At 30.7% G+C, this 12,725-nt stretch overlaps 1 protein-coding gene across 8 annotated transcripts in view; it reads left to right on the top strand.

The window, feature by feature from the left end:
• LOC148627281 (uncharacterized) overlaps positions 1-12,725 on the top strand; it is a 44,568-nt gene that overhangs the window by 16,301 nt on the left and 15,542 nt on the right. For 7 of the 8 annotated variants that reach the window (XM_088570889.1, XM_088570936.1, XM_088570870.1 and 4 more), the window contains 17 exons: positions 71-157; positions 598-680; positions 981-1,074; positions 1,541-1,594; positions 2,789-3,019; positions 3,835-3,969; positions 4,565-4,693; positions 5,438-5,560; positions 6,047-6,145; positions 6,916-7,038; positions 8,191-8,289; positions 8,989-9,129; positions 10,194-10,301; positions 10,914-10,961; positions 11,336-11,431; positions 12,068-12,157; positions 12,517-12,675. In XM_088570889.1, coding sequence (XP_088427015.1) covers positions 71-157; positions 598-680; positions 981-1,074; positions 1,541-1,594; positions 2,789-3,019; positions 3,835-3,969; positions 4,565-4,693; positions 5,438-5,560; positions 6,047-6,145; positions 6,916-7,038; positions 8,191-8,289; positions 8,989-9,129; positions 10,194-10,301; positions 10,914-10,961; positions 11,336-11,431; positions 12,068-12,157; positions 12,517-12,675 — 1,899 coding nt within the window. The remainder of the gene's footprint in view (positions 1-70; positions 158-597; positions 681-980; positions 1,075-1,540; positions 1,595-2,788; positions 3,020-3,834; positions 3,970-4,564; positions 4,694-5,437; positions 5,561-6,046; positions 6,146-6,915; positions 7,039-8,190; positions 8,290-8,988; positions 9,130-10,193; positions 10,302-10,913; positions 10,962-11,335; positions 11,432-12,067; positions 12,158-12,516; positions 12,676-12,725) is intronic. The other variant, XM_088570900.1, reaches the window with a different exon arrangement.

Here is a 12,725-nt window from a genome sequence, read left to right on the forward strand (position 1 = left end):
CTGGAATGCAGGAATGTTGGTAATCCCACTTTAAGTGTATGGTATATAATTTATTTGCTCCCTTTTATAGGTTCAGTCTTCAATTGAAACAAAGACATCACAGATTGAAGACGTACAGAGGCAACTTTCTGATATTACACACCAATACCAGACCGAGGTAAAATAATAAATTTAAGCTATACAAGAAATTTACAAATACATTTAGGGTATCAAGGAACACTAAAATGATAAAAAAAAATTGGTCCTACAATGTGGAACTAAAAAGCACACTAAGAAACAATCACATAACCAGGGGTAAACTCCAAAGGATGAGCAGTTCCTGCAAATTACCCACTGATTGTTGGTTAAGTCTGGTGAAAGAGAAAGAATTTCCATGACAGATGATGATTTTTGTAAAATTGAAAATGGAAACACCATTTGGTCAGTTAGGTCACTGAATTGGCACATTTAGTTCTTTTTTTGTGATTTAGTTGACAGAATCATCTAATAACATGTATTTCCTTACTTATTTTACTGGAATATCTTTCAAACTGATGCTTTCGATAATGAAGTACAATTAGTTGTCAGAGAGTATATTGAAGTCAGTTTACTTTGCAGTGTACATCTAGTGAAGAATTGAGATCTGCAATGGTAGAGAAGGAGAACCAACTGGAAGAAGAGGCTAGAAAAGTTCAGTTGAGGTTCGAATTATCTTTTGTTATACAAATTGTGTAGTTGGCTTGAGCTATTAGCCTAAGTACTACGATGCCAGAAATTATTGCATATTTCAGGGATAAAAATTAAGGAAAACAATACATACTACATGTTTGTTTATTTATCAAGTGCAGAAGGTGTTATGACAATGTAGATCTTTTGTAAAATTTTGATACTGAAGTGGTGTCTGACAGATCTATTCTGTAATCTTAAGATATTGTGACTGTGCTCTTTGAATTACCAAATATTCTTTTGGAGTTGTTAGATTAAAAACATTTTTTCCTTAGAGATGAAAAAATTACAAGTTTAGAAGAACAGATTACATCAATGAAAGATGAAGTTGGTAGAATGGAAAATGAGAAGCGAGATTTGCTGGCCAAGGTCTGTACTACATGTACATGTTTGTCATATCCTTTTATTTTGTCATGACCATCCTTTTTAGGTTGTATTTTTTAAGTTTTTAGTGATTTATTTCCAATTTGCTTTTACACCTCCATATGCTTAAACTATATGAATTAATTCTTCTACATACCAAATTTTTATACATATCACTTTGGTATATGGAAATTTGTATTGTTTTGGTCATATCTCTGGTTTATATTTTCACCCATTTCAATCATCAATGTAATCTTTTTGCTAGGAATTAAATATGAATTATTATTTTGAAAGACCTAATTCATCAATATATTTGTTTTTTTAGTATTTTTTTTTAAATGACATGCAAGATAATACAGTGCTAGAGTTTTTTTGTACATGTTTCTTTGACATGATTTGTGCATAGATTTCATAAGGTACAGGTGAATTCAATGTAAAGTCTCGAGTTGTTTATTTTTTCTCTACATTCTAGATAGAAGCTGGAGAAGGAATTGAAACAGCTATCAACCAGCTTAATCAAGAAAAAGTATGCATAGAAATTATTCATGAATTTTGACATGTAAACACACTTAAAAAACAACTCTGATATTCTTTAGAACTTTTATTGATAAACAGCAAAGCATGATAAAAGACACCTAGGTGACGGGGAATTTTATTTTATTATGATAACCCCTTTCCCCCTTGAAGTACTGACAGATTTCAGTACCATACTATTCTATCATATTTACTCTAATTGTTCTTATTTCCGCAGATACTTTATTTCACGATTATTGTTCTATGAACATATTTGCGGGTACTTATTTTGGCAAATATCACATTTTTTGCGTAAAGAATAATGATAGAAATTCTCTTTCACATGTACTTAATTTCACATGTAGTTCATGACTGCTGTATTTCTGAAAATAATGCGAAAATAAGTATAATATAGTAGTTTGATCATTTTCCTGTGAGATGCATATTTTCATCTTATTATTACTCTCTCAAAACTTAATGATGTGTAGAAAAGTAATGATGAATGTTTTCAATGATTTTGTCAATCATTAATTGACTTTATAGGCATGAAATTACTTAATTATATATATATGTAAAACAGAAATTTTCAGTGTATACTCTTTTCCCACTCTATCACAGGTCCCACTGTATCACGTTATGGCTTGATTAAGAACATGGATCGATGCACATTTTCAGTATTCATTGTGATTGACCTAGGGACTAGAGTGTAAACTTTGAAACACATATTTGTTAAGTTTTATCAAGGACAGAAAAATTTGGGACCAACTCAAAATTTTTATGCGATTTTCTGCCATTTTCAATATTGTGCAATGGTCATGTTTGGAAAATGCTGTCAAACTGAATGAAGATGAAATAAGGATTTAAAATTTATCATTATCAAGTTATCAAAAGTGATCCATTGAAAAGTTTATGAAATGCTTCCCTACAAATTTCCATAGCAAGGTTTTTGTTAAAGATAATTTTAGATAATTTTATTTTCAATACATTGATACAATGGGAACATTTTTTCAGGCACAGATATTTACCTTACCTTTTTTCAAACAACTACTATGCTTAAACTTAAAGATTCTGCACCAGTAAAATAAGTTTAATATGTTGTACTAAATTCAGACAAAATAAAATTCATTTGTCAAAGGCCTGTTTTTTCTGTAGTCTACAAAACAATTAAACCCCATTATACTTTAGATCTTTTTTCATAATGTGATAGACTCTCTTGCAAGAGAAGATAGCTCAAATGGAAAGTACTGTCACAGGACAAGAGAAAGAGAATACTGAAAAACAAGAAGCATTACATAAACAGCTTCAGGATGTCAAAGGTCAACTGAAAAGTTCACAAGACAAGGTTGAGAAGTTAAAAGGTTCATTGTCTGAGAAAACTGAAAAAATTACACAGCTTCAGCAGAAGATTGCTCAGTTTGAGACAGATGTTCAGTCAAAGGTAGGGGTGTTTACTAAAAAAATGTTTTGTTTACCTGAGCAATCATTTTGATGAATGGAAAGATTCCTATACATCTAAATGAACTATGAATGCCCTTGGGTTTTGGTTTCATTTTTCACTCGGCAAGAACTTTTTTTTTAAGTATTTTGTTATTATGCTTCCTGTTTTAAAGTGTTCAGGATGTCCTTCAATTTGTCCATCCATCCTTTATTACTTCATTTAATTGGTCTGTTTGTATCCTATTCTACTCCTATATAAATTACTGGATACAGTTTTATGAAACTTTCAGGGAATGTTTATTGGGAAATCCCATTGTGCACCTGCTAATTTTATGTTTTATTGAATGGATTTGGGGTTTACCTTCGCATAACATTGACTTTACCATGGTAACAGGTACCCATATTGCACCTGCCACTCCTCCTAAATCACTGGATGGATTTTTATGAAATTTTCAGGGAAATATACTTATTTTTAATGTTTTGTTTAAAATGTCATAGTAACAGAAAGAAATAAGTGGTTTTTCACATAACCCTTGTTCTTAGGATATAAAAATTATATAGAATGTACTGTAGAATTCAAAATTAAGGGAGATAAATCAATAAATGATACTAAAATACAATAGAAACTGTTAGATTTTCAATGTGGATTATCTCCTAAGAGCAGACTAATTGGAACGAATAATTATACATTTCATCATATAGACATATAGATCAACTTAATACGGTAAAAAAAAAAAAATGAAAATATATAGAATTATACAGAAATTGGTTTTTCACTTATGAGCTTGATTACAATAATTCATTTTGAAATACTAGAATGAGCTATTATTGGCTGCTGAAGCTGCTAAAACCAGTCAAAGAGCAGATTTAGAGAGTCACATTAAAACAGCACAGAACTTGGTGGAAGAAAAATCCAATGAACTGAACAAGATGAAACAGCAATGGGAACAGGTAAATATAATGCCATCGTACAATTTACACCCACATCATCGTATTCATTCATAAAAGGATAGCAGCAATGATCAATAATATTCAAATTCAATCGCTGGTTTCACTGTTTGAGTGACTGCTCTTCTTTGATTGCAGTTTACCAAAAATTTTGACTTAAAACAATTGAAAGGAACTAAACAAATATAATGAAAAACATTGTCGATGAACATTTTCTTGAAAAATCCTAAGATAGGTTGTAGTGGACGATAAGTCGAGGGTGACACTTTGCTGAAAAAAATATTGACTTATAGTTCAGAAAAAATACGGTACATGTATCAAAAACAGGTACACAGTCACAGAACAAACATCATTTTATACCATTGTATGATTTACAGCCACACATGTATCAAAAACAGGTACAGAAACCAAACAAAAACTGATAAATTTTAAAGAAGGTATTTCTAATACTTGACAATTTGTGCTATATGTACGGTTATATTATTTCAAATTCAAAAGCATCAAGAAAAGCAGCTAAATTTTTTGAACTTGATTACAGATTACAGATATCGATGCTAGAAACTTTATAATATGAATTTCATATGATTTTGAATTGTAGACTCTAACAGACTTATCCAATAAAAAGGAAAAGATAACCACTTTAGAGGCAACAATAAAGGAACATAATGAACAAATAACACAATTAACTCAACAGAAAAGTGCTTTAGATAGACAACTTACAGAAAAGGTTGGTGCAATACTTAATGCCAGTTCTAATGACTATTTTGTTATCACCAATATGCTATATAAATTGTACCTTATTTTGTCACTATCTATTGACAGATTGTGTTTTATATAAATTGAAATGGACTATCATTGTTTTCTTTCAAAATAACATGAATACATTAAACTTTACCGCCAATCAACAAGTGAGGGGTATATCACCATGCCTGTCCGTCTGTCTGAATTTCATTGCAATTATCTCAGCTCTGAATGGATTTACTGATTTCAGATTTGATGTGTTGCTTTTAACAAATGGGGCATCATGGTATGCAATTTTTGGTTGCTGTCCAATATCAAATTACTGTATTGTGGGACTTTTTTTACCAAATAGAATGATAGATACGATTTTCATCACAAAAATCTCAGCCTCCCAATGGATAAATTGATTTAAAATTTGGTGTGTGGCTTTATACAAATATGGCATACGTTGGAAGTAATTTGGCTGTTGTTCAATATCAACTACCTTTATGAGTGTGAGTATAACTAGGACATCAGTCTTTGCAATCTAATCTTTTGAAAGAAGAAAGGAGCCAAAGTCATTGATTGAGGATTATGATAATTATACCACCTGCAAACAATGTTTGTTTGTCTTTCCACCTGTGAGTGTTTCCACTGATCTTATCTTCAATGAAATTTTGATATAGCTGTTATGAATACCATTGGTTAAAACAAGATTTAGGTGTTAAATGTTGATGTTAATTGTTTTCAGAACAGTCTGCTTGAGAAAAAAGATAGTGAGTTGACAGAAACAAAGACAATACTGACAAATACTAAGAAATCAGTTGATGATATCAAAGTAAAATTAGAACAGAGAGAACAGGAGACTGAAACAGTAATATTTTATGTTCAATTATTGTTAATTTGAAGTCTTGAACCTCTATTAAAATCTTAATAGGATATAACTTCAAAAGGTTGAGATAACAAAGATACTAGTTAATATTAATAAAAAAAAATATTTCTAATTTCAATCTAATTAGTATATTTCTTCTTGTGTATATTATGTTTACCTTCACCAGTCTTCTCAATGGCATACATGTTTAAAACTCACAAACTTGACATAAAAGTTCTTAGGATCTTTATTAATTTTTTGAGTGAATGATCTGATTTTACACATTGATGAATTCTTAAGAATAGTGTTAAATTCTGTTACAATGAGGTTAATTTGCATCTTGTGCAAACAAGTTTTACATGACTTTCAGTATTCTTGGTGTCAATGTCAAAAGTCATTTATTATGTAAAATTGATGTCGCATAAGATTATCCCTATTTTGTAAAATTTTTAAGCAATATTTTTGTACATAATTGCTTCTTTTTTTCAGATGAAGAAAAATCTAAGTGGTGAAATAAGCAAATTAAATACAGCAGTTGAGAAGAAAGCCAAAGAGAACAAAAAACTTACTGAACAAAATGAAGGATTGGTAAGATAGTTCATTGTACTATAAACCTTCTTATTTTCAAGTGGAATTTATTCACTTAGTGTCTGAACTATGGTATACTCGTTAGGCAGAGTGCAAATTTGGAAAATGATAATCAGAATTGATATTCTGCAAGGTTAGCTTACAGTAGTTCAAATTTAAAAAAAATATGTTGGTGTTTTCTTGGTAGGAAATGCACTGTAGTTGTAAGAATACAAATCACAATTATGGTATAGTTTATGAAAAATCATATTACTATATCCATATTTGATATTTTGTGAAAATGAGTGACTGTACTGCATGTTTTTTTGTTATTTTTGATATTTTGGAAAAAAGGATGTTTGTTAATGATTAAAAAAGCAAATACATATTGGTCTTAAAATATTTTGCTTATTGTTATTGGGAATACAAGTCTTTAAGATTAGCACTTACACATTGTTCATTTTTAAGGCATCTTAGAGAAAGAAAGAAGACTGATCAGCAGTGAAGTACAGTGAACCTGTCTAAACCAAACTCTTAATTAATCAAAAAAACCCTCTATACCACACACTTTAATTCATTTTTTGTCTGCTTTAATATATTTTGAACCTGTGTAAACTGAACACCTGTCTAAACCAAACAAATTCTAAAAGGGCTGTGGTTTAGACAGGTTTCACTGTATCTGTATTTGTAGAATGTCATAAAATCTGTCTTAAAGTGTTCTGAAATGGATGGAAATTGTTTATGGATATAAAACTGCAATGTATCAATCATACACATGCCCCTTGTTTCAGGTTGCTGAAAATAAAAAGAAAGATTTACAGATCACAGAGATAACCAAAGACTTAGAAACATCTAAGAAATCTTTATCTGACACAAAGTGTTCTTTTGATGCAAAGGAGTTAGAATTGAAACAGGTATACAGTCAAACCTTGTTAAGTCGAAGTCAAAGGGACCATGCAAAAATGTTCGAGTTATCCGAGGTTCGAGTAATCCAAGGTTGAGGATAAACCGGAAATACTAGTTGTTTGGTCAGTGATTGTTTCTGTATTTACAACTTTTTTTGTGCTTGTACATGTACATGTACTTCACTTTACACGGTACTGCGTAATGTCTTGCGTTTCATATCGGAAGATATTTTTTTGTATGTTGTATATCATTTTTGAAATACTGAATGGCATCGAGTGTTTTAGTGAAATTTCCTTTTTACTTTTTTCTACATCAAAAACATCATAGTTCATAACATGCTGCTGTGTTTGATTCACAATCAGGAGTAACGTCAAACCATGTGCTCTTCATTATTACGATAAAATTTCAAATTCACTAGTGAAATGAATGTAGTCGTTGAAATACCCTTACTATCGTCTGTTTGATGTTTCATTAAATATTCAGATACTAATACAATTCATCTGTATTTATTTGAAAATTTTATCAAAATATCAAAATATCCGATATTACTGCTAGTGTAAATTCCGACATGTTATTAATACAATTCATTTCTTTTAGCAACACACGCAATTTTAAATTAATTAAATAAACAAATCAAACCATAAAGAGTGTCCACAAATTAATTTTAAAAGCCACACTTGGATCATGGTTTGTAATAAAGCAATCAGGTTTCTGACTAATTAGATGACTTAGAGACATCAGGGTTAATTAACCTCGAAGTCCTATTGAGATAACTGATTGATTACTTCGAGTTATCCAAGGTTTCAAGTCGTTCAAGGTAAAATTGTATTGGAGTAAGGGGAGTTTTGCTGGGACTTTGTAATCAGTTCGAGTTATCCGAGATTTCGACTTATCTGAGTTCAACACATCGAGGTTCAACTGTATTATAGAATTCGTTTCTATCATTTTAGCATCTGTTTTCTGTTATAGGTATGATTTCTATTTATAAAAAGGATATTAGAATTTTAGTTGGAAAGAGTTAAGAAATGACTTCATAGAGTAAAGTAAGAAGTTTTTTATCTTAATTTTTTTTCTGTAATGTAATATAGTTCATTGTCTTGATCTTTTTATGTGTTGTTGGTACCTTATACAAAACACTCTTTTAATCAATATTCAAATAGGCTCAAGCTGCACATGTCCAGGAACTTGCTTCTTTAAAGAAGGAATCAGAATCATTACAGCAATCATCTAAGACAACTGAACAACAACTTAATGATCAGGTAAATGACCTATAAGATAACATTTTTAATGTCCTCTAGTCTTATTTTTTAAGGTATCCTGGTTAAAAGTAATGGTTTTAACATTGTTTTGTTCAAATAGGCATAGTAAAGACCTCATCAGAAGTGTCATCAAAGTGACATGCCTTATATAAAAAAAAAATAAACCATACAAGTCATAAATCCTACGAAATTTATTAACAATGTGATCAGAATAAAGCAATTTAAAACAGGTAATGCAGAATTGAATGATTTTCAAAATTCATGAAAATCATTACTTCATTGACTCTCATTTTACTGTATTCACAGAAAATTGCATCAGATGTTTTTATGAATTGTTTGTTATTCCGAAACATGTTTTTCATATGTTTTTCATGGTGGTCTTAAACATATGAAAAACATATTTCGGACCAACAAATAATTCATAAAAAAAAGGTAAATAAAATTCAAATGGTAAATATATGTCTTTCATATGACTTAATGTATGAAAAAGGTATGGTTTTCAAATTATTTAGAATAACTTTTGTTTCTTTGTGATTTTATAGGCACAAAAATGTAAATTTCCATATTGGTCCTGCATGTATGTTTCCACATGTTTTAATAAATTTGAACACATATGATGCAATTTTTCCCAATTTTACTAATGGTCTCTATAAATAGAAGTATGGTATTAATAAATCTGTGGTCTTTTATTTCATATAGATCAAAGAAATGATAGCTCAGAAAGACCAATTAACCAAAGAGAAAGATGAGCTTGAGAAGATGTCAGCTGAGCTAAAGAACACCATGTCACAAAAAGAAGAGGAACTGAAGTCTACAGTCCAGAGACTTGAATCTGAAAAAGTTAATATTAATATCTACTCTTTTGCAGGCAAACACAACCAAGTTGTAAAAGCCTTTGTTATACAAGAATACACTGGAAACAAGACATTGACAAAGAAATAAATTTGAGATACACTTTTTATACAACCACAAAAAAACTGAGTTTGTGTAATGGTCTGGCCCTGTTGGCATCTGTGTCCTCAACATCTGTACACGCATGGTTTTTGTGCAATAACTTGAAAATTAGTTGATTGATCTTGATAAAATTTAACCTTCAGGCTCCAATCAACCAAAGGAAGGTTAGTATTGATTTTGGGGGTTATGGCCTCAACTATTTTTAAATTACGGACCAAAACAAGTTTTTCGAAGAAATGAACTGCTTTACTCTAGTAAAAGCATATGGATGTCTAGGATATTGTTCCACAATACTTTATACCACTATGGTCATACTGTGATAGATTTTGAGGTTTGAGATTTGAACTTTTTAGGAATGAGGGACCGTCAAATGTTTTCCTAATGTTTCGCAATAACTTGACCTTGAGTAAATGGATCTCATTTAAACTGTACTACTTGGTGTCATACCACAAAAGGAAGTCTGGGATTGATTTTTGGGGGTTGTGACTTGGGCTAAGAATTAAGGGCCATAAAAGGGTCAGGAACATGCATTTTTCTGATTTACAGTTGGTAACTTGGGTGAAAGGGAATGAATCTCTTAGAGTTGTACCAGGCAGTGCCATACCCCAAAAGGTAGGTGGGGATTGATTTTGGAAGTTGTGACTAGAACCATTTATGAATAATGGACCAAAAAGGGTCCACTTTGATTCTGATCAAATTCTCATCCTGTGTCAAATGCCTCATCACTATCAAATTTAATGCCGTATCCAGTTTGAATGGTTGTCTATACCTGCCCCAAACTGTTCAAGCTGCACCCTTGGAAGCATTTTATTTTTAGATATTGAAATGACATATTCACATGCACGTTTGAACCCTCTTTATGTATTTTTATGTGTATATGATTTATATGTTATTATACTTTCTTAGTAGAAAGTTTAGTTTAAGGATAGCTATTTTTTTGTTTTTCATAGTCTGAAGCTAGTTCTTCATTTGATGATGATAAAAGACAGTTAAATGATAAGATCAATTCATTGACATCCCAGATTGAAAATCTCAATACCCAACTACAAAAAGAAAAGGTAAGAACTTGTATAGATTACTCCATGTTAGTCACTTTGTTATCATATTATAGTCCTTTATTCATTTCCTTAATTTGGGTAGTTAGTCTTAGTTCTACGCTCTAATTGACAAGTAAGATCAGAATAATATAACGAGAGATATGGTGAATATGTCAAAGAGACAACAATCATACTGGGATTGAAAAAAAATGTCAGCTCAAGGCCACACTTCGGTATTCAGTGAACGACGAGGGAACCCTTGCACCACAGAGCAGGCTGCAGCTGTCCCCAAGACAACATTATACCCTGGTACAACGAAATAGCTGCGTCTATATTCTCCAGCTACACGAAAGTAAATTGAAAGTGAAAACAAAACAATACATACAGATGCCAGGAATTCCTGACTTGGGTCAGATGCAAAAATGTGGCAGGTTATTAAAAGTAATTTGGCGTGATCATTCATTGTCCCAGGGAAGATCACATTATAATTTAATTATGGTTTAAATTTTTGTAGATATGTAGTAACACATTGATATATATATATGTGTGTGTTTTTGTTTTTAGCCCTCTGATATTTAAGACTATAAGAGACTGTATTCTTGTTCTGGTTTTAAAATGTTTTTTATATTTCAGGAAACTCTTTCTGCTACTGCTGGGTCTGAGAGCTCTCTAAAGACACAAGTAAGTTAATAATTTTTACCTTGATCTGTTAAGTTGATGGAATACTTTTGTTTATTCAGTGGTTTAAGATGATTCTAAAGAAAAGGGAAAAAAATGCTTGTTCAATGATGTGAAATTATGATTATTAGGTGAAATGAGGCAGATATTTTCCTGAGACTTAAACTAAATATTAAGAAACATTCATACTGTACTATGTTCCTTTTTAAAGGCCTCTATTTTTTCCACAGATGGTAATGTGCCTCTATGCAGAGGTGTTGCAATTGTGTTCAAAGGAAAATTGACAGTCAAATATGTGAGCAAACTATATTTCCCACCAAATGTACATGTGAAGGTCCATATTTATAATTTGTCATTTTATTTTGTATGTCTTTTAGATATCAGAGTTATTGACAGAAAAATCTGCTATTGAAAAACAGAAAGAGGAATTGAAATCCAAACTGGATGGGATGACAGAAAAGTTTGATGTTCAGGTAATATAGCAATGAACTATTTGTTGTTTCTTTTACTAATGTGTATTATAAATTTCATATATTTCTAAGGTTAACATACAGTATTAATCAGCTGGAATTGTCAAAGATATCTTTCATACTTATTTGAAAGGTATGATTTGAAAGAATAAAATGCTAAAAATATATGTTATCCCATGAACAACAATACTTATATGTAGATTACTTGGCTATTTTTAAGCACAAATTGTTGAAAAAAACAACTTAAGACCAACTAAAATAATTTCTTCATTCTTTGATCCTCCATCCTTACTTTATGGATGCCAAATTAACCATTTTTATTTCTAATGAATCAAACAAATGCAGAAATGAACTTTTTGTCATCCCTTTTTTCTAGCTAAAGAACATTTTGATGTCATCAATTTTTTTACTTTTTTTTAAAGTGAAATAAATGCATTCCACTTTCTTTGATTTTCATGAAAAATGACATGAGTACCTTAAATATTAAATTTTAGTGACCTTACTTGGATGTTTTTAAGCCCAATCATTGGATGATAAAATAGCTTTAAAGTATTTGATGTTAGAAATGTAAACAGTAACATTTGAAATCTTAAATGAATGAACTCAGTCAACTCTTTTATAAACTGCTTTACATTACAGAAAGAGCAGATAACTCTGAAGGAACAACAGTTACAAGGAATGATTCAAGAGAAGATTGATGAGAATGATAAATTACAACAGCTTAACAAGGTAGGATTAACTACAACAGCTTAACAAGTTAGGAATAACCTCAATAGCTTAACAAGGTAGGGTTAACTATAACAGCTTAAAAAGATAAGATTGACCACAACAGCTCAAGATATGATTATCTACAACAACTTAACAAGGTAGGATTAACTACAATAGCTTAACAAAGAATGATAAATTACAACAGCTTTTCAAGGTAGGATTAACTATAACAACTTAACAATGTAGGATTAACTATAACAGATTAACTACAACAGTTTAACATGGTAACATCCCTTAAGATTTGATAGTGCAAAAACAGAATTCTACAATATTTTATACACATGTAGCATTATATTGCCTTTTTGTATCTCATTTTATAGGAATTAACAGAAAAACTGGAAGCTATAGAATCCAATCTTCAGACAGAATCTAGTACTTTATCAGAAATGAGAGAAAAGTATTCTGTATTGGAAAGTGAGCTTCAGAAAGTCAAAGACAGGGAAACAGAGCTACATAATTCATTTGATGAACTTAGTGAAGTAGGTATCCATATTGTGTTTATATATGACTTGCTTCAGACACTTTGAGA

The sequence above is a fragment of the Perna viridis genome, chromosome 1 (assembly GCF_037379345.1).
Source record: "Perna viridis isolate PV_CMFRI_1.1 ecotype Kerala chromosome 1, ASM3737934v1, whole genome shotgun sequence".
Lineage (NCBI taxonomy): Eukaryota > Metazoa > Mollusca > Bivalvia > Mytilida > Mytilidae > Perna > Perna viridis.